Raw genomic sequence first — 22,457 nt, forward strand, 5'->3', positions numbered from 1 at the left:
ACAGTGCGAGGGGCCTAGACGTGCGAGCGGCCTCCACAATGCCAGCGGCCTAGACGTGCGAGTGGCCTCCACAGTGCGAGCGGCCTAGACGTGCGAGCGGCCTCCACAGTGCCAGTGGTCTAGACGTGCGAGCGGTCTCCACAGTGCGAGAGGCCTAGACGTGCGAGTGGCCTCCACAGTGCGAGAGGCCTAGACGTGCGAGTGGCCTCCACAGTGCCAGCGGCCTAGACGTGCGAGCGGCCTCCACAGTGCCAGCGGCCTAGACGTGCGAGCGGCCTCCACAGTGCGAGAGGCCTAGACATGCGAGCGGCCTCCACAGTGCAAGTGGTCTAGACGTGCGAGCGGCCTCCACAGTGCGAGCGGCCTAGACGTGACAGCGGCCTAGACGTGACAGCGGCCTAGACGTGACAGCGGCCTCCACAGTGCCAGCAGTCTAGACATGTGAGCGGCCTCCACAGTGCAAGGGGACTAGACGTGCGAGCGGCCTCCACAGTGCCAGCGGCCTAGACGTGCGAACGGCCTCCACAGTGCCAGCGGCCTAGACGTGCGAGCGGCCTCCACAGTGCCAGCGGCCTAGACGTGCAAGCGGCCTCCACAGTGCGAGCGGCCTCCAAAGTGCCAGCGGCATAGACGTGCGAGTGGCCTCCACAGTGCGAGCGGCCTAGACGTGACAGCGGCCTAGACGTGCAAGCGGCCTCCACAGTGCCAGCAGTCTAGACATGTGAGCGGCCTCCACAGTGCGAGGGGCCTAGACGTGCGGGCAGCCTCCACAGTGCCAGCGGCCTAGATGTGCGAGCGGCCTCCACAGTGCGAGGGGCCTAGACGTGCAAGCGGCCTCCACAGTGCCAGCGGTCTAGAGGTGCGAGCGGCCTAGACGTGTGAGCGGCCTCCACAGTGCCAGCGGCCTAGACGTGCGAGCGGCCTCCACAGTGCCAGCGGCCTAGACGTGCGAGCGGCCTCCACAGTGCGAGAGGCCTAGACATGCGAGCGGCCTCCACAGTGCAAGTGGTCTAGACGTGCGAGCGGCCTCCACAGTGCGAGCGGCCTAGACGTGACAGCGGCCTAGACGTGACAGCGGCCTAGACGTGACAGCGGCCTCCACAGTGCCAGCAGTCTAGACATGTGAGCGGCCTCCACAGTGCGAGGGGACTAGACGTGCGAGCGGCCTCCACAGTGCCAGCGGCCTAGACGTGCGAACGGCCTCCACAGTGCCAGCGGCCTAGACGTGCGAGCGGCCTCCACAGTGCCAGCGGCCTAGACGTGCAAGCGGCCTCCACAGTGCGAGCGGCCTCCAAAGTGCCAGCGGCATAGACGTGCGAGTGGCCTCCACAGTGCGAGCGGCCTAGACGTGACAGCGGCCTAGACGTGCAAGCGGCCTCCACAGTGCCAGCAGTCTAGACATGTGAGCGGCCTCCACAGTGCGAGGGGCCTAGACGTGCGGGCGGCCTCCACAGTGCCAGCGGCCTAGATGTGCGAGCGGCCTCCACAGTGCGAGGGGCCTAGACGTGCAAGCGGCCTCCACAGTGCCAGCGGTCTAGAGGTGCGAGCGGCCTAGACGTGTGAGCGGCCACCACAGTGCGAGGGGCCTAGACGTGCGAGCGGCCTCCACAGTGCGAGGGGCCTAGACGTGCGAGCGGCCTCCACAGTGCGAGGGGCCTAGACGTGCAAGCGGCCTCCACAGTGCCAGCGGTCTAGATGTGCGAGAGGCCTAGACGTGTGAGCGGCCACCACAGTGCCAGCGGTCTAGACGTGCGAGCGGCCTCCACAGTGCCAGCGGCCTAGACGTGCGAGCGGCCTCCACAGTGCCAGCGGCCTAGACGTGCGAGCGGCCTCCACAGTGCCAGCGGCCTAGACGTGCGAGCGGCCTCCACAGTGCCAGCGGCCTAGACGTGCGAGCGGCCTCCACAGTGCAAGCAGCCTGGAAGTGCAAGCGGCCTCCACAGTGCAAGCGGCCTTGACGTGCAAGCGGCCTTCACAGTGCAAGCGGCCTCCATAGTGCGAGGGGCCTAGACGTGCGAGCGGCCTCCACAGTGCGAGGGGCCTAGACGTGCAAGCGGCCTCCACAGTGCCAGCGGTCTAGATGTGCGAGAGGCCTAGACGTGTGAGCGGCCACCACAGTGCCAGCGGTCTAGACGTGCGAGCGGCCTCCACAGTGCCAGCGGCCTAGACGTGTGAGCGGCCTCCACAGTGCCAGCGGCCTAGACGTGCGAGCGGCCTCCACAGTGCCAGCGGCCTAGATGTGCGAGCGGCCTCCACAGTGCAAGCAGCCTGGAAGTGCAAGCGGCCTCCACAGTGCAAGCGGCCTTGACGTGCAAGCGGCCTTCACAGTGCAAGCGGCCTCCATAGTGCGAGGGGCCTAGACGTGCGAGCGGCCTCCACAGTGCGAGGGGCCTAGACGTGCAAGCGGCCTCCACAGTGCCAGCGGTCTAGATGTGCGAGAGGCCTAGACGTGTGAGCGGCCACCACAGTGCCAGCGGTCTAGACGTGCGAGCGGCCTCCACAGTGCCAGCGGCCTAGACGTGTGAGCGGCCTCCACAGTGCCAGCGGCCTAGACGTGCGAGCGGCCTCCACAGTGCCAGCGGCCTAGATGTGCGAGCGGCCTCCACAGTGCAAGCAGCCTGGAAGTGCAAGCGGCCTCCACAGTGCAAGCGGCCTTGACGTGCAAGCGGCCTTCACAGTGCAAGCGGCCTCCATAGTGCGAGGGGCCTAGACGTGCGAGCGGCCTCCACAGTGCCAGCGGCCTAGACGTGCGAGAGGCCTCCACAGTGCCAGTGGTCTAGACATGCGAGCGGCCTCCACAGTGCGAGGGGCCTAGACGTGCGAGCGGCCACCACAGTGCCAGCGGTCTAGACGTGCGAGCGGCCTCCACAGTGCGAGGGGCCTAGACGTGCGAGTGGCCTCCACAATGCCAGCAGCCTAGACGTGCGAGTGGCCTCCACAGTGCGAGCGGCCTAGACGTGCGAGCGGCCTCCACAGTGCCAGCGGCCTAGACGTGCAAGCGGCCTCCACAGTGCGAGCGGCCTAGACGTGCGAGCGGCCTCCACACTGCCAGCGGCCTAGACGTGCGAGCGGCCTCCACACTGCCAGCGGCCTAGACGTGCGAGCGGCCTCCACAGTGCCAGTGGTCTAGACGTGCGAGCGGCCTCCACAGTGCGAGAGGCCTAGACGTGCGAGCGGCCTCCACAGTGCCAGCGGCCTAGACGTGCGAGCGGCCTCCACAATGCCAGCGGCCTAGACGTGCGAGCGGCCTCCACAGTGCCAGCGGCCTAGACGTGTGAGCGGCCTCCACAGTGCCAGCGGTCTAGACGTGCAAGCGGCCTCCACAGTGCGAGAGGCCTAGACATGCGAGCGGCCTCCACAGTGCAAGTGGTCTAGACGTGCGAGCGGCCTCCACAGTGCGAGCGGCCTAGACGTGACAGCGGCCTAGACGTGACAGCGGCCTCGACGTGCAAGCGGCCTCCACAGTGCCAGCAGTCTAGACATGTGAGCGGCCTCCACAGTGCGAGGGGCCTAGACGTGCGGGCGGCCTCCACAGTGCCAGCGGCCTAGACGTGCGGGCGGCCTCCACAGTGCCAGCGGCCTAGATGTGCGAGCGGCCTCCACAGTGCGAGGGGCCTAGACGTGCAAGCGGCCTCCACAGTGCCAGCGGTCTAGAGGTGCGAGCGGCCTAGACGTGTGAGCGGCCACCACAGTGCGAGGGGCCTAGACGTGCGAGCGGCCTCCACAGTGCGAGGGGCCTAGACGTGCGAGCGGCCTCCACAGTGCGAGGGGCCTAGACGTGCAAGCGGCCTCCACAGTGCCAGCGGTCTAGATGTGCGAGAGGCCTAGACGTGTGAGCGGCCACCACAGTGCCAGCGGTCTAGACGTGCGAGCGGCCTCCACAGTGCCAGCGGCCTAGACGTGCGAGCGGCCTCCACAGTGCCAGCGGCCTAGACGTGCGAGCGGCCTCCACAGTGCCAGCGGCCTAGACGTGCGAGCGGCCTCCACAGTGCCAGCGGCCTAGACGTGCGAGCGGCCTCCACAGTGCAAGCAGCCTGGAAGTGCAAGCGGCCTCCACAGTGCAAGCGGCCTTGACGTGCAAGCGGCCTTCACAGTGCAAGCGGCCTCCATAGTGCGAGGGGCCTAGACGTGCGAGCGGCCTCCACAGTGCGAGGGGCCTAGACATGCAAGCGGCCTCCACAGTGCCAGCGGTCTAGATGTGCGAGAGGCCTAGACGTGTGAGCGGCCACCACAGTGCCAGCGGTCTAGACGTGCGAGCGGCCTCCACAGTGCCAGCGGCCTAGACGTGTGAGCGGCCTCCACAGTGCCAGCGGCCTAGACGTGCGAGCGGCCTCCACAGTGCCAGCGGCCTAGATGTGCGAGCGGCCTCCACAGTGCAAGCAGCCTGGAAGTGCAAGCGGCCTCCACAGTGCAAGCGGCCTTGACGTGCAAGCGGCCTTCACAGTGCAAGCGGCCTCCATAGTGCGAGGGGCCTAGACGTGCGAGCGGCCTCCACAGTGCCAGCGGCCTAGACGTGCGAGAGGCCTCCACAGTGCCAGTGGTCTAGACATGCGAGCGGCCTCCACAGTGCGAGGGGCCTAGACGTGCGAGCGGCCACCACAGTGCCAGCGGTCTAGACGTGCGAGCGGCCTCCACAGTGCGAGGGGCCTAGACGTGCGAGCAGCCTCCACAATGCCAGCAGCCTAGACGTGCGAGTGGCCTCCACAGTGCGAGCGGCCTAGACGTGCGAGCAGCCTCCACAGTGCCAGCGGCCTAGACGTGCAAGCGGCCTCCACAGTGCGAGCGGCCTAGACGTGCGAGCGACCTCCACACTGCCAGCGGCCTAGACGTGCGAGCGGCCTCCACACTGCCAGCGGCCTAGATGTGCGAGCGGCCTCCACAGTGCCAGTGGTCTAGACGTGCGAGCGGCCTCCACAGTGCGAGAGGCCTAGACGTGCGAGCGGCCTCCACAGTGCCAGCGGCCTAGACGTGCGAGCGGCCTCCACAGTGCCAGCGGCCTAGACGTGCGAGCGGCCTCCACAGTGCCAGCGGCCTAGACGTGCGAGCGGCCTCCACAGTGCCAGCGGCCTAGACGTGTGAGCGGCCTCCACAGTGCCAGCGGTCTAGACGTGCCCGCGGCCTCCACAGTGCGAGAGGCCTAGACATGCGAGCGGCCTCCACAGTGCAAGTGGTCTAGACGTGCGAGCGGCCTCCACAGTGCGAGCGGCCTAGACGTGACAGCGGCCTAGACGTGACAGCGGCCTAGACGTGACAGCGGCCTAGACGTGCAAGCGGCCTCCACAGTGCCAGCAGTCTAGACATGTGAGCGGCCTCCACAGTGCGAGGGGCCTAGACGTGCGGGCGGCCTCCACAGTGCCAGCGGCCTAGATGTGCGAGCGGCCTCCACAGTGCAAGCGGCCTAGATGTGACAGCGGCCTAGACGTGCAAGTGGCCTCCACAGTGCCAGCGGCCTAGACGTGCGAGTGGCCTAGACGTGCGAGCGGCCTCCACAGTGCCAGCGGCCTAGACGTGCGAGCGGCCTCCACAGTGCGAGAGGCCTAGACGTGCAAGTGGCGTCCACAGTGCCAGCGGCCTAGACGTTCGAGTGGCCTCCACAGTCAAGCGGCCTAGATGTGCGAGCGGCCTCCACAGTGCGAGCGGCCTAGACGTACGAGCGGCCTCCACAGTGCGAGCGGCCTAGATGTGACAGCTGCCTAGATGTGCAAGCGGCCTCCACAGTGCCAGCGGTCTAGACGTGCGAGGGGCCTAGACGTGTGAGCAGCCTCCACAGTGCCAGCGGCCTAGACGTGTGAGCGGCCTCCACAGTGCGAGCGGCCTAGACGTGTGAGCGGCCTCGACGTGCGAACGGCCACCACAGTGCCAGCGGTCTAGACGTGCGAGCGGCCTCCACAGTGTGAGGGGCCTAGACGTGCGAGTGGCCTCCACAGTGCCAGCGGCCTAGACGTGCGAGCGGCCTAGAGGTGCGAGTGGCCTCCACAGTGCCAGCGGCCTAGATGTGCGAGTGGCCTCCACAGTGCCAGTGGTCTAGACGTGCGAGCGGCCTCCACAGTGCGAGAGGCCTAGACGTGTGAGCGGCCTCCACAGTGCAAGTGGTCTAGACGTGCGAGCGGCCTCCACAGTGCCAGCGGCCTAGACGTGCGAGCGGCCTCCACAGTACCAGCGGCCTAGAAGGGCGAGCGGCCTCCACCGTGCCAGCGGTCTAGACGTGCGAGCGGCCTCCACAGTACCAGCGGCCTAGAAGGGCGAGCGGCCTCCACAGTGCCAGCGGTCTAGACGTGCGAGCGGCCTCCACAGTGCGAGAGGCCTAGACGTGCGAGCGGCCTCCACAGTGCAAGTGGTCTAGACGTGCGAGCGGCCTCCATAGTGCAAGTGGTCTAGACGTGCGAAAGGCCTCCACAGTGGGTGGGTTTTATTGGAACTCTTCCTCATGTGCAGAGAAAGCTGCATCCAGAGTATTCGCTTGTTTAAGTATTTTTTCAGCGCAGTTCAAGAATAATAACTCGCCCTCTGGTGCGTTTCGACGACAGGAGTCATTTCTCAGTACACAAAGGAGTCTCTACAGAAGACATTTACAGGAGGAGTGACCGAGGAACGGTACGACGCACAATGCTAGGAAAAGACGCCCCATAATCGATATTTCAGGGCGTTTACAAAAACCGATATGACGGCGAGATCACAGGTACTAGACGCCACGTGTAGTTATGGGGGATTTCTGTGGTGCCACTCACTAAGTGCTATATAGGAAGACGAGACGAGGACGCTCTGTGAAAGCTGAGTATGGCAGATGTCTCCTATCCTCATCACTGGGACCCCACCGATCGTGGGGTCTTTCTGAATTGAGCAGGGGTGGAGCAGCACACCTCAGCTTCATTTTTTCCCTATGAGACTGTCAAGGTTAACAGCCGGGGAAGGGGCGCACAGATCCCACCAGTTTGTCAAGAATAACAGCTGGGGCGGGGGTCGCACAGATCCCTATGTCTGCCACCAGTTTGTCAAGGATAACAGCGGGGGGTCGCGCAGATCCCACTGCTGTCACCAGCTTGTCAGGGGACACAACTCCACTGCCTCCAATCATCAGGACAATTACGCAATTGAGGGATGGACGAGGCCACGGCTGCTTCCACTACTAGTCTGGTCATCGGTGAACTCATAGTGAGCATACGGTATGTACACCTCCGATTCCAACACATGGAATATATGAATATATATATATATATATATATATATATACACACACACACACACATACCCCAGTATAGTCAGCTCCACAATAACAAAAGGGACTACTAGAATCATTTATACAGGCCGATTGCACGCCCATTGCAGGTAGCGTATGGCTTCAGGGGTGCGGATTACAGAATAAGAAGAACAGAACTATTACATTTTATATGTTTAACCCAGAAATGTAGGTAGTGTTTATAGAAATATACAAAGATGATACAAAATGGTAACAAACATTAATGTACAATATATATACAATCACATAAAATAAAAAGTACTAACGAAAGAGAAGTACTAAACCTGAAGATGCAGGAGTGGCTTTTATCTTCATGAAAGGAAGCGCTCCGATTAGGAAAAGGGAACACTCTCACAGTGAACTTCACAGTCTTCCCGAATAAACAAAGACAGACTACCAAACTTTTATTTTTATTAGAGCAAGGTTGCGCCCTCATACCTTCCTTTTGTGAAATCATTTGGGGCTGGTTGTGGGATGTGCTGGTCTGTTAAAATGTTATGAGATACCCAACTTTCAGGATGTCTTTGCCCCTGGAGGTCCTAGGTGTAGATATTGTTGTCATGTTACTCCTGTCCATAGAGATGAAACATGACGTGAATAGCATCATCCATAAGTCCAGTATTAAGCTGGAGGGGTGATTGCATTATGGACGTCCCTTTGCTGCAACGCAGACAATATATCCCTCATAAATATTAGATCGATGCAAACCCCACTATTCATCACTGCCACCAAAAGGTCTCAGAAAAAAATCAGTTGAATAGAAAAAGCCCTTGTTACTATTCCGCCTCTGAATAAACAAATCCTAACTTTGGTGTATAGCTCCCAGAATAGCAGTTACCCGGCTATTGCAGGAGGCCCCTACTTCAATGGAAGTTGACTTGTCAGTTCTCTCTCACTTCCCCAGTTATAATTAGTTTCTCTCTTCCCTAGCTATAATTAATCCCATATGGTCAATGTCAGGGTGATCTGTTCCTTCCACAGAGATGTCTTATGGATTTTAATTTTCCTCCATCACAGGACCATCCATCCAGTAGAGAATGAATGGAGCGGAGGTGTACATGCTCCACCCGGGCTCAATTAACACCCCTGCTCTATTCTAGTCAGACTGCCGGCGATCAGGGGGATAGGATTGGAAATCACTTCTAATCTTAGTACCTATGGGGGTGCGATGCTCAGGAAGATGCTCCCAAGTTCAGTGTCATTAGAGATGAATAAGAAGATTTGCAGGGCCCTGGTCCAGATGCAATGTCTGTAGTCCACGGCTGCAGGACAAGAGCCCTGTGAACCTCTTCTGATTAGTAGTCTGCGGCACGACATCGTGCACACGTCACTACAGATCTATGCGATCTAATTTTCACAATTGTGTGCAGATATTGCGTCTGCATCATGGATGAGGACTGCGGCCGTGGCCCGTGGCGCTGATCGCGCAGTTTAAAGATGACAGCAGCTAAAAGTATTGTCATTGTTAATGACTTTTACTACATAACTGTAAGACTATTAATCAGAGAGCAGCTATTATTTCAGATCCGCTCGTTGTTCCTCCGACGCACGTTGGCCGTGATGCGGTGGCGACTAATTAGCACCGTACAGAACCAACAGGATTTTCCACCTCTGATTTACGAGTGTGTATTACAGATCCACGTGGATGAGATTGTTAGAAATGTCAAATCTGCAGCTTCTCCTTCTATGTTGTGGATTTTAATGCAGAGGGCGAAATCTGCAGCAAATCTGACGCATTTCCACAATAAAATCTGCATTTTTTATTCTGTTGTGCATTTTAGGTTGCAGAAAATCTGTAATAATTGAGTCCCATGAGGACGAAACTAAGGATGGGCCCCGCACCCCTCCATGTGTTTTGTAAAATGTACTCTATTTCTTTTTTTTAAAAATAGGGGCTGGAGCTGCATTTTTCAGTATTAGTCCTTAATATCCATTACTTTCCTTTACATACATGTGATATTACTTGGAATCTGTAATCACATATAAAGCCCCTAAACTGCCCCCATAACATTACACAGAATGGTAAGAGGGTTCTGAAATGTGCCTTCACTATAAAGCAGAACTCTGAAGAGTCAGGTGGGCGGTCCCAGACTCCTCAGGAGGCGTCTAGGTCGGGCCTAACATCACACTTGCTGGAATACACCATTACAAGGCAGGTCTAGTGCATGTGCAGTGAAGCACAGTATTGGCCTCTGCTTTATCGGGCCATTTTATAATCCTTATACCGCCCTGTATAATGATACAGCAACGGTCTAAGGGTCCTGATGAAATTCTGGCTGTTTGCAGTCACCACTAGGGGGAGCTCATTGCATTGTAAACATGTGTGTAGTGAGCTCCGTCTAGTGGCAGCAGCTAGTAAATTCTGTGTGTATGTATATAAGGCTACTTTCACACTAGCGTCGGTACGGGGCCGTCGTGCTGCGTCGGCCCGACGCATGCTGTGCAAGCGCCGCACAACGGGGGCAGCGGATGCTGTTTTTCCACGCATCCGCTGCCCCATTGTGAGGTGCGGGGAGGTGGGGGCGGAGTTCCGGCCGCGCATGCGCGGTTGGAAATGGCGGACCGTCGGCACAAACAAACGTTACATGTAACGTTTTTTGCTGCCGGCGGTCCGCCACACCACGACGCAACCGTCGCACGACGGTTGCAACGTGTGTGCATACGTCGCAATGCGTCGCAAATGTAAATCTATGGGGAAAAAACGCATCCTGCAGACAACTTTGCAGGATGCGTTTTTTCGCCAAAACGACGCATTGCGACGTATGCAAAAAAACGCTAGTGTGAAAGTAGCCTAAAACAAGGGCCAACATTATCTCCGTGTCACAAATTTGCACCAGCGGGATCCAGAACATATTCATGTACATAAGTGCAGCCTGATGGCAGGTTCACAATCTGTCATCGTCCCGTATGTAAATATTCCGCTGATAGTGGCGATTCCGGTCATAGTCGTGTATTGGGGAATTACTATTCAAGCGTTTTCCTACAGATAGAGATGCACTTTCTGGTTAGTTGACAGAAGGTGAAACCATTAGTGTCCGCAGTGTCAGGTTCTTTTCCCAGTTTATTGCTCGTTACAGGCCAGGACACGTTTCGCTGTATTTTACAAGCTCGACATCTTTATATAGCCGGCAATTACTGGTGAAAAGTCCTCGCACATTCTCGAGCTCTGAGACTGCACGGGGTTAAAGCCGACATCCAAAGTGATCCAGTGATCACAGACTGCAGGTCTACTGGCTATATGCCTCTGCAGATGGGGGTCCGCAGCTTGTGACCCCCTCGATGGGCTTGTACCTCTCTGTGGGAGTAGCTCTAGTTCTGAGCAGTTATGTGAATGGCTGCCATTACAGCGCCATTTTGCACCAGACAGACTCCAGACTGACACCCGGCACCTCCACCAATCAGCTGTTATCAGCTCTGGCAGTGGCCATATACCGTATACAATGTCTGGAAGTGGAACAGTGCAGCGCCGTACACCGTGCAGTGGCCTTTATCGGTACTGCAGCTCAGCTTTTATCAAAGTGAATGGGCTCTGAGCTGCAGTACCGATAACGGCCACTACATGGTGCACTGTATACATCCAGCCACTGCCAATGCTGACAATAGCTGATCTGTGGAGGGCATGGGTGTCGGACCTCCACTGATCTGACACTGATGACCTTGATGGGGCCTCCTTAGCCGTCTGCTTTAGTTATGGCCTGGAGACTTACACAGGATGTAGGCCCCCACTGTGCACCGCCGTAGGGACCAACGCAGACCCCTATATAAAGGTCATAGCGGCTCTGGATATCATCACTTACATTCTCCCCATACAGGATCCTTTTCATTGCGTTCTGACAGCAGAATGGCTGCCGTGGATGTCTCCTCTTAGTTCTCTGACACTTTCTACTTCACTTGTACATTATGTCACGCTAGTCACTACTCATGGACAGGCCATAAAGCAGAAGAGTCAGACGTTCTGGGGTCAATACTGAGAGAGTACGTACATAACCAAGGGAAAAGATGAAGGCGTAAGTCACGTCACAATCGAGGGTCAATGAGCGGATCAAAAGCCGAAGGATGGAACAAAGGGAAATTCAGAACAAGGTCCAAAGGGTCAGGCACCAGAATCAGGCTGACACTCTCCAAGAAGCAAAAAAACTACATCTGGCAGGGATCAGGGGCGAACAGCTCAGGTAAAGTAGCTGGGCAATTACCAGAACACCGAACACCTGTAGAAAGTCCCGCACATCCCAGTACAGATTGGACAGCAGAGCTGTCAATCAAGGCACCGACAGCCCAGCAAGACAGTGTCCATAGAACAGCATAGCAATCATTCACTGAGAGGAGGAATCGTGACACATTATCTCTGACCGCAGCCACGTACCAGACGTTCCGGGTCATCAGGATGGAGAATTCTGGAATAACAAGGATCAGAGCCGAGTCACAGCCGCCACAGAGGAAAGGTTGTAGCTAAAGGGTTAACCACTATTAGGACATATAGAGGATATAGTGGGGTCTCTGCTTCTGTCTTACAGCTGCAAAGATTATTGCTCCAAAGGGCTCGGGGGGGGGACACAAAATCCAAAACAAGCTCTCACTCGCCCTCCGGGGGTCCAACGCTGCTGCTCCAGTCATTGATCATCGACTGCAGAACAGACATCAACAGCGCTGCAGCCGATCACTGCGATCAGCTGTAGACGGCATGAGCTTTTGAGCTCAGCGATTGGTTACAGAGTGTTCGACATGACGTCACCTTTGCGGCTTGTACGCAATCATCGGCACAGTGATGAGAGGCAGCGCCGGATCCCGGGAGGGTGAGGAAAAGATCAGCTTATGGGACTTTCTTTTCTGTTACCAATGACAAGGAAAGCGCAAATATCAGCTGTCACATCAGAAAGTTGTAAAACCAGTAAAGATTCCTCTTTATTCCTGCAGCACAAGAAGAAACACAAATTTACAACATAAAAAATCCAACCAGATTTGATGTTGTTTTTTTTTTCTATTTCTTCCCATAAAAAGTTGTAATAAAAATTACTTAATAATAATAATAATTATATTATATTATTATAGAGCCATTTAATAAGTTCGATATACCCCAAAATGACAAATACGACTCTTCCTGCCAAAAAATAAAAAATAATAATATCTGATAGATACATTTTCTGGGATTTAAGATGTGAAGATGAAAATAAAAATGTTTTGTCCTAAAGGCCTGAAAGGGTTAATTCTTGTGGGTGCTATATGTGTCAGCCAAAGCTGGTTTTCCTCACTACTCTTTTTCTTTTTTTTTTTTTTGCATTTCCAGTGGTTGATCCATACATTCTGCCCTGGTAAAAGTGAAATTCTTCTTGTCCTGCAGAAAAGAAAACTCCTTAGGTCCTTGATGCAACGGCGTCATCCCACATCTCGCCACTAGAGGGAGCCTCACATTACTCAGGAAGGATCTTTCTTATTGCTGTTCCACACTGGGCCTCTAGGGGCAGTAGGAGAGTAGGACGGATGCTTTGCGTCTTCATGTCACATGACCTGACGTAATAACTATGCTGCCATCTTTGTACACCACGACTAACGGCAGCCATGTTTCTACTCTTGTGTGTTGCAGGGATACCATTCCCCACAGGAAGTGCGGGGGGCCGGACATTTTGCGAGGCTATGGCTGCCGACTGCGGGTCCGGATCTCTACTGCGGACTCTTGTGCTGTTATCGGGGCAGATTCTGGCCGCCGTACACACCGCGCAGGCCCGTCAGCTGCGCTTCGTCACTGTGGTGAGTAGGAGAGGACGGCGGCCATTATACAGACCCCGGAAGTGGCTCCTTCCGGGAGGGAGGGGTCAGCTGATTATTGCCAGGAATGGTCCTTAACCCCTTAATGACTGCTGAGACGTCTTTTTACTGACCTGAGCTATAAGGGAATAATGGTATCACTTGTGGGGGCTTTCCAATTTATAGGACCCCCAAAGTCACTTCATACCCCACAGTCCCTAAAAAAATAAATGTAAATTTCCTTGAAAAAAAAAAAATGAAAAATTGCTGCTACAGTTTTAAACCTCCTAAAATGCGAACAAAATAAAAGAACATTTTACAAATGGCGCCGATGTGAAGCCGACATGAGGGAAATGTTGTTTATTAATGGTTTTCTATGGTCTGACTAATGTGAGAAACTCGCGCCTCAGTAGCCGGCCCTCGGGAGCGGAGCGTGCGGCACTATGTATTTCTATCTATGTATCTATCTATGTATTTCTATGCGCTGAATGCTCCGGTCCCGAGTGCCTGGTATTGAGGCGCGACTTCCTCGCATTAGGCAACTGGGACTCCGGCCTTAAAGGCATACCTCCCAACTTTCGAGGAAGGGAAAGAGGGACAAAGGCCACACCTCTGACCACACCCATTTCACAACTAGCCACGCCCCAACCACACCTATTTAGCACTTCTGATCACAATGTTTCATAAACAATAATTATAAACAAAAAAAATATGGCCACACATGATGCTCCATACTGTACAATGGCCACACACGACGCTCCATACTGTACAATGGCCACACACGACGCTCCATACTGTACAATGGCCACACACGACGCTCCATACTGTACAATGGCCACACACGACGCTCCATACTGTACAATGGCCACACACGACGCTCCATACTGTACAATGGCCACACACGACGCTCCATACTGTACAATGGCCACACACGACGCTCCATACTGTACAATGGCCACACACGACGCTCCATACTGTACAATGGCCACACACGACGCTCCATACTGTACAATGGCCACACACGACGCTCCATACTGTACAATGGCCACACACGACGCTCCATACTGTACAATGGCCACACACGACGCTCCATACTGTACAATGGCCACACACGACGCTCCATACTGTACAATGGCCACACACGACGCTCCATACTGTACAATGGCCACACACGACGCTCCATACTGTATAATGGCCACACACGACGCTCCATACTGTACAATGGCCACACACGACGCTCCATACTGTACAATGGCCACACACGACGCTCCATACTGTACAATGGCCACACACGACGCTCCATACTGTACAATGGCCGCACACGACGCTCCATACTGTACAATGGCCGCACACGACGCTCCATACTGTACAATGGCCACACACGACGCTCCATACTGTACAATGGCCACACACGACGCTCCATACTGTACAATGGCCACACACGACGCTCCATACTGTACAATGGCCACACACGATGCTGGGTGCAGTATAAGGCTATGTTCACACGATGCGGTTTTCGCTGCGGATCCGCAGCGGATTTGCAGCTGCGGATCCGCAGACGTTTTCCATGCAGGGTACAGTACAATGTTACCCTATGGAAAACGAAATCCGCTGTGCCCACTATCCTTTTTTCGGCTGGAAAATCAGCGCGGATTTTCAGCGGAAAAAAAGAAGTAGCATGTCAATTCTTTCTGCGGATTCCGCAGCGGGTTTCCACCTGCACCAATAGGAAAATGCAGCTGGAAACCCGCAGTGGAATCCGCAGTAGAAAAAGGACTGAAAACCGCAGTGAAAACCACCGCAGGTTTTGCACTGCGGTTTTCACAAATCAGGACCTGAAAAATCCGCAGCGAAAAAAGGATTGTGTGAACAAGCCCTAATGGCCACACATGGTTACCCCACCCCCATCATTGCCTTCTCCATCACTACACACAGACACCTTTCACCGTGCTCCCTCGCAGCAGTCGGCAGCTTCCACTCCCACGGCGCTGAATGGTGTCATCCAGCTGCGCCGCTGACTGATCACATCGCTGCAGCTGTGATACGCCACTGATAAAGACCTCCGTGTCTCCTGTGCCAGTCAGTGTCAGAGCGAGGAGCAATATCTGCTCCGATCCGACACAGCCAGTGTCCGCTCCGTACACCTCGTACACATGCGACTCCGCTCCATACAGCTCGTACACACACGACTCCGCTCCATACACCTTGCACATGCGGCTCCACTCCGTACACACACGGCTCCGCTCCGTATACCTCATACACACACGGCTCCTCCCCATACACCTTGTACACACACGGCTCCACTCCATACACTTCGTACACACACGGCTCCGCTCCATACACCTTATACACACACGGCTCCGCTCCGTACACCTCATACACACACGGCTCCTCTCCATACATCTCGTACACACACAGCTCCGCTCCGTACACCTCATACACACACGACTGCACTCCATACACCTTGCACATGCGGCTCCGCTCCGTACACCTCGTACACACACAACTGCGCTCCATACACCTTGCACATGAGGCTCTGCTCCATACACCTCGTACACACACGACTGTGTTCCATACACCTAGCACATGCGGCTCCGCTCCGTACACCTCATACACACACGGCTCCACTCCGTACACCTCATACACACACACGGCACCACTCCGTACACCTCGTACACACACGGCTCCACTCCGTACACCTCGTACACACACGACTCCGCTCCATACACCTTGCACATGTGGCTCCGCTCCGTACACCTCATACACACACGGCTCCTCCCCATACACCTCGTACACATACGGCTCCACTCCGTACACTTCGTACACACACGGCTCTGCTCCATACACCTCATACACACACAGCTCCACTCCGTACACACACGGCTCCGCTCCGTACACCTTGCACATGCGGCTCCGCTCCGTACACCTCATACACACACGGCTCTTCCCCATACACCTCGTACACATACGGCTCCACTCCGTACACTTCGTACACACACGGCTCTGCTCCATACACGTCATACACACATGGCTCCACTCCATACACCTCATACACACACGGCTCCGCTCCATACACATTGCACACGCTGCTCCACTCCGTATACCTTGTACACACATGGCTCTGCTCTGCACACCTCGTACACATGCTGCTCCGCTCCGTACACCTCGTACACACGGCTCTGTACACGTCTTACACACACGACTCTGCTCCATACACCTTTCACACGCTGCTCTGATCCATACACCTTGTACACACACAGGTCTGCTACATTACAGTGTCAGACTGTCACAGGGGCTTTGGCTTAGCCCTTTTTATGCGTGGGGAAATGGCAGCCACAATAGCATCGTGTCGTCACCCTCTCCCAGGGACTTAAATACAGTATATACGTAATTGAAGCAGAGGAATTATTACTATTTGTCTCACAGAGGTTTCCCCTTATTATTAAAACCATATATCTTTATTACTTATCAATAAAACCTTAGTACATAAATACCTTAATAATATAACACCAGCACCACAAAAAGACAGAAATACAACCGGGGGGGTGCCTATCCCTATACTGGCCTATCTCAACCTGCCTACTTGCGGAGGTTGGCACCCTAACCCTGCGCAGTGGCGCCCCCGCTCCTCGATGGCTCACCCTGCTACCCCTGCTGGGCCCTATAGTGGCAAGGGGAGAGGAAGATGGTGAATAGGCAGGTGAGAAAGAAAGATGTGTGTGTGCGCAATGTCATATGCGTACTGAGAGAATTTCTTCTTAGCTGCATAAACTAGGCAAATGCTGTGTTCTGCAACTATTATGTTCTGCTACTAGATGATAATTCAGACTACCCTAGGTTATGTAGATGTCACTAATATAACCTTACAGAAGAAATATATCTTAGCTGAGTAACCTGATGCTCTTTTTGTAGGATACTTTCTCTGCCCTCACAATTCTTGGATTTAAATAGTGCAAAAGAGAATTCTTGGGTTCAAATAATGCAACAAAGAGGATGCACTGCATATATAATTATTTTTCTATCTAGAGAAGCTATAGATTTATCCCTTCAGCTAATGTGTATAGTATATGCCTATGGACCCACATACAATATACAATGCCCCATATTTATTATAATTTGTGCATGCATAGATGACTGCAACGCACACAATTAAGGCGGCAGAAAGACAATTGCACACTCCTAGGCCAGAAAAATATATAACAAACAAAAACCACCACCCTAAAAAACAATCACATGTATCATGGATGAATAGCAATTCACAATAACCCGAGCCAATTGGCCATGTATTCAATCAACTCAAATGTGGCTACCAAGCCACACATCTCATTAGTACCTATATCAGGTTGAGATAAATATCTCTTTCTCTACCAAGACACATGTCTCATCAGTGTCTGTACCAGGTTGAGATCAATGTCTCTTTCTCTACCAAGACACGTCTCATCAGTGTCTGTACCAGGTTGAGATCAATGTCTCTTTCTAGCCACATTTGAGTTGATTGAATACATGGCCAATTGGCTCGGGTTATTGTGAATTGCTATTCATCCATGATACATGTGATTGTTTTTTAGGGTGGTGGTTTTTGTTTGTTATATATTTTTCTGGCCTAGGAGTGTGCAATTGTCTTTCTGCCGCCTTAATTGTGTGCGTTGCAGTCATCTATGCATGCACAAATTATAATAAATATGGGGCATTGTATATTGTATGTGGGTCCATAGGCATATACTATACACATTAGCTGAAGGGATAAATCTATAGCTTCTCTAGACAGAAAAATAATTATATATGCAGTGCATCCTCTTTGTTGCATTATTTGAACCCAAGAATTCTCTTTTGCACTATTTAAATCCAAGAATTGTGAGGGCAGAGAAAGTATCCTACAAAAAGAGCATCAGGTTACTCAGCTAAGATATATTTCTTCTGTAAGGTTATATTAGTGACATCTACATAACCTAGGGTAGTCTGAATTATCATCTAGTAGCAGAACATAATAGTTGCAGAACACAGTATTTGCCTAGTTTATGCAGCTAAGAAGAAATTCTCTCAGTACGCATATGACATTGCGCACACACACATCTTTCTTTCTCACCTGCCTATTCACCATCTTCCTCTCCCAGGGAGCTGCAGCTGCTCCTCCTCAAATGCACTGACTGGAGACAGACGTATCAGTGAGTCATCGATCTGTGACATCGACTACTCACTCACACTGATCTGCATCTGTCGCTCTGCAATAAGATAAGGCTACGTTCACATTTGCGTTGTGCGCCGCAGCGTCGGCGACGCAACGCACAACGCAGGAACAACGCAGGAACAACGCATGCACAACGCTGCGTTTTGCGACGCATGCGTTCTATTTTATAACGCAAAAAAAATGCATCATGCTGCGTCCTCTGCGCCATGCCGCTTGCGCCAAAAAGGACGCATGCGTCCCAAAACGCAATGCATGTCCATGCGCCCCCATGTTAAATATAGAGGCGCATGACGTATGCGGCGACGCTGCAGCGCCCGACGCTGCGGCGCACAACGCAAATGTGAACGTAGCCTAACACAGCAGTGAGCACTGAGCAGCCGAGGCAAACAGAGGGAGGCTGTGAGTGTGTCCATCCCACCCTGCTCAGCCCCACTCATTCCACGATTACAGTTACTAGCCAGGCATTATAATTAGCAGCTCCAGTCCACTCACACTGGTCTGCTGCTTACATTGCACCCAGGCTGTTACGTACCTCAAACTAGAAGTGAGTCTCCCTCTGAACAGTGACGCTGGGAGACTCAGGAACATACGGAAGGGGAAGGGGCGTGGTCTAACAAAAGGGGGTGTGACGGGAGTTCTTCTGCTGTCTCCCGGGATCAGAGCGTCCTGCGCTGGACAGCGGGGCAAAGATTCAAATCCGGGACACTCCCGCACAATGAGGGAATGAGGGACGGTTGGGAGCTATGCTTAAAGGGAACCTGTCACCTCGTTTTTTCAGTATGAGATAAAAATACCGTTAAATAGGGCCTGAGCTGTGCTGGACAATAGTGTATTTTGTGTACCCCGATTCCCCACCTATGCTGCCGAAATACCTTACAAAAGTCGCTGTTTTCGCCTGTCAATCTAGGTGGTCAGGTCAAATGGGCGTGGTGACATTGCTTCTTCTCCCCCAGATCTTGCTTATCTTTCCGTTGGTGGCGTAGTGGTTTGCGCATGCCCAACAGCGGAATGCACTGCGCAGCTGAAGAAAAAGAGCGCGATCTGAGCTATTCACCGATTTATCGCTGGCGGCGGCTATCTTCCTGAGGCCGCGCGTGCGCAGATTGAGCGCTCTGCTGCCCGGGGCTTCAGGAAAATGGCCGCGGGATGCCGCGCGTGCGCAGATGGGGATCGTGGCGGCCATTTTCCTGAAGCCGAGATGCGAACTCGGCTTCAGGAAAATGGCCACCGCGATCTCCATCTGCGCACACGCGGCATCCCGCGGCCATTTTCCTGAAGCCCCGGGCAGCAGAGCGCTCCATCTGCGCACGCGCGGCCTCAGGAAGATAGCCGCCGCCAGCGATAAATCGGTGAATAGCTCAGATCGCGCTCTTTTTCTTCAGCTGCGCAGTGCATTCCGCTGTTGGGCATGCGCAAACCACTACGCCACCAACGGAAAGATAAGCAAGATCTGGGGGAGAAGAAGCAATGTCACCACGCCCATTTGACCTGACCACCTAGATTGACAGGCGAAAACAGCGACTTTTGTAAGGTATTTCGGCAGCATAGGTGGGGAATCGGGGTACACAAAATACACTATTGTCCAGCACAGCTCAGGCCCTATTTAATGGTATTTTCATCTCATACTGAAAAAACGGGGTGACAGGTTCCCTTTAAAGGAATAATCATTCAAAGTTTTAAAATTGCATTTAAAAAAAAAAAAATTGTCAAAATTCTGATATTGTTTTTTACAAATAAACACAAAACATATAGGCATAAATTTACCATTATCATAAAGTACAAAACGTCATAAGACATTCTCAAAATCATTTGGATCTGTGGAAGCGTTCCAGAGTTATTAGCACATAAAGGGACACTGGTCAGATTTAAAAAAAATGTGGCTCCGTCACTAAGGGGTTAATTATGAAAGAAACTACTTTTAGAAAATGACCGGTGGTCTGAGCGCTGACCGCCACATACTAAGCAGCCGCTGCTCATAGAAGTCTGTGGAGATTGTGTCTAGGCTGCAACTTATGTACTTAGTGCTGTTCACACCTAAAGAATATTGGAAAAAAAGCTAATAACTGGAGAGCAACGGAGACATTAGATGAGAGTGAAGAACGTGGCGTAAGGAGAGGACACGGCGGGGGGCAGAAGGAGAGGACACGGCGGGGGGCAGAAGGAGAGGACACGGCGGGGGGTGGAAGGAGAGGACAAGGCGGGGGGCGGCAGGAGAGGACACGGGGGGCAGAAGGAGAGGGCTCAGCGGGGGAACAGAAGGAGAGGACATGGCGGGGGCAGAAGGAGATGATACGGCAGGGGCGGAAGGAGATGATACGGCGGGGGGCGGAAGGAGAGGACAAGGCGGGGGGTGGAAGGAGAGGATACGGCAGGGGTAGAAGGAGAGGACACAGCGGGGGCGGCAGGAGAGGACACGGGGGGCATAAGGAGAGGACTCGGTGGGGGAACAGAAGGAGAGGACATGGCGGGGGGTGGAAGGAGAGGACACAGCGGGGGGCGGAAGGAGAGGACACGGCAGGGGGCGGAAGGAGAGGACATGGCGGGGGGCGGAAGGAGAGGACACTGCAGGGCTGAGGCTCAGCTCAGGGACATGGCGGGCGTCAGAGGAACCGGGCACATGGGGGTGGAGAGATCGGACACAGCAGAGTTGAAGGCTTGGGGACATAGCTGGAGCGGATACTTGGGGTGGGCTGATGGACCCGGACACGTGGGATATAGTGGGCAGAAGTATGTGATACACTCTAGCAGTGGCCCCACAGTGGATGCTCAGCCGTCTGCAGCCGACATTGTGCCCCCCGGTCTCTCGGACCTTTCAGATCGCCAAATGTTGGTAAAACGTTCAGGTCGTGTCTGTTCCGATTTTCTGTTTCATCTGACGAGAAAACCATGAAGATTGACAGTCCAGGCCGCGGCCGGCGCTCAGCGTCTTCCGACCCCCGCTGTTCCGCCAGTCACCATTGATTCCCGAGCTGATGATTTCCCTGCGGAGAATCTGCAGATCCACAGAATATCTGCCCGTGTGAATGAGCACCTGAAGTGAACGCTGTGTTGTGTGCGGTGCCGCGCTGGTGATGCCGGCTCTCGCCGTGGTTTATCTTACAGGTGTATCGGCACGGCGACCGCTCCCCTGTGAAGACCTATCCCACCGATGTGCATCAGGAGAGCGCCTGGCCCCAGGGATTTGGGCAGCTGACGCAGGTAGGATTGGCGCCTCTTTCTATCGATGTTCTCAGCATCTATTTTTTTGAGTTGCACATTTTTGTGAAACTTTGTTTAGATTGGGATGAGGCAGCACTGGGATCTGGGACAGGCGCTGCGAGCGCGTTACGAAGGATTCCTGAACGAGTCGTACGACAGGCACGAGGTAAGAACTTCTCAGGGCTGGGGAACCTTGGCACAATATCACGGCGTTCTTTTATTTGCTTCCTGTCCCTTCTGCAGATCTATGTGAGGAGCACAGACGTGGACCGCACACTGATGAGTGCAGAGGCGAACCTGGCCGGCCTGTACCCACCTGCAGGTGCAGAGGTTTTCAACCCAAATATCAGCTGGCAGCCGATCCCGGTGCACACGGTGCCTGACTATGAAGAGCGGGTGAGTAAGGCCGGGGTCACACTTTCGTGTGCAGTGTGAGAAACTCGCACATCAATACCCGCCACTGCCGCCGGCACTCATAGAAATACATGCAGCCGCACGCTACACTCCCGAGTGCCGGATATTGATGCGAGAGAATCGCACGAGTTTCTCGCACTGCACTCGCAAGTGTGACCCCAGCCTAATGGCGTCAGTGGCGGTGCTCAGGTACACAAGGGCGTGTGCGGACCTCCTGGCATTCGAATAGCAGATCCGAGTCTCATCACGCCTTTTTGACGTCTATATTTCTCTATCGCCTCATTGGGGGACACAGGAAACCATGGGGTGTATGCTGCTGCCACTAGGAGGCTGACACTATGCAAATAAAAAAAGTTAGCTCCTCCTCTGCAGTGTACACCCCACCGACAGGACGTAGGATATTCAGTTTAGCTTAGTGTCAGTAGGAGATAGACCCGTGTCTTTCATTAGACCTTTATCTACCTCAATGTGTGTCGTTTTTCTTTCAGGTTTTTCCGGAAGGGATACAGGGTGAACAGTCACACCTGTAATCCCACATTATGGACTATGAGTACGGCGTGTACTGCCACCCTGTATCCTTATAGATCCCTCAGCAGGACCATGATCCTAGCACGCAAGCGTGCTCAGAAGTCCGGTCCTAGCTCCGTCCCCCACCCACTCGCCCACCAGAGCCTGTCG

At 54.2% G+C, this 22,457-nt stretch overlaps 1 protein-coding gene across 2 annotated transcripts in view; it reads left to right on the forward strand.

Annotated features, from left to right (window-relative positions):
- Positions 1-22,457, forward strand: part of ACP2 (acid phosphatase 2, lysosomal) — a 47,097-nt gene that overhangs the window by 4,357 nt on the left and 20,283 nt on the right. The window contains exons 1-5 of one of the 2 annotated variants that reach the window (XM_077286802.1): positions 11,501-11,679; positions 12,819-12,982; positions 21,270-21,365; positions 21,445-21,531; positions 21,609-21,761. In XM_077286802.1, coding sequence (XP_077142917.1) covers positions 11,622-11,679; positions 12,819-12,982; positions 21,270-21,365; positions 21,445-21,531; positions 21,609-21,761 — 558 coding nt within the window. In that variant the 5' untranslated portion in view covers positions 11,501-11,621. Of the gene's footprint in view, positions 1-11,500; positions 11,680-12,818; positions 12,983-21,269; positions 21,366-21,444; positions 21,532-21,608; positions 21,762-22,457 lie in introns of those variants that run through there. The other variant, XM_077286803.1, reaches the window with a different exon arrangement.

Source organism: Ranitomeya variabilis, chromosome 2 (genome assembly GCF_051348905.1).
Source record: "Ranitomeya variabilis isolate aRanVar5 chromosome 2, aRanVar5.hap1, whole genome shotgun sequence".
NCBI lineage: Eukaryota > Metazoa > Chordata > Amphibia > Anura > Dendrobatidae > Ranitomeya > Ranitomeya variabilis.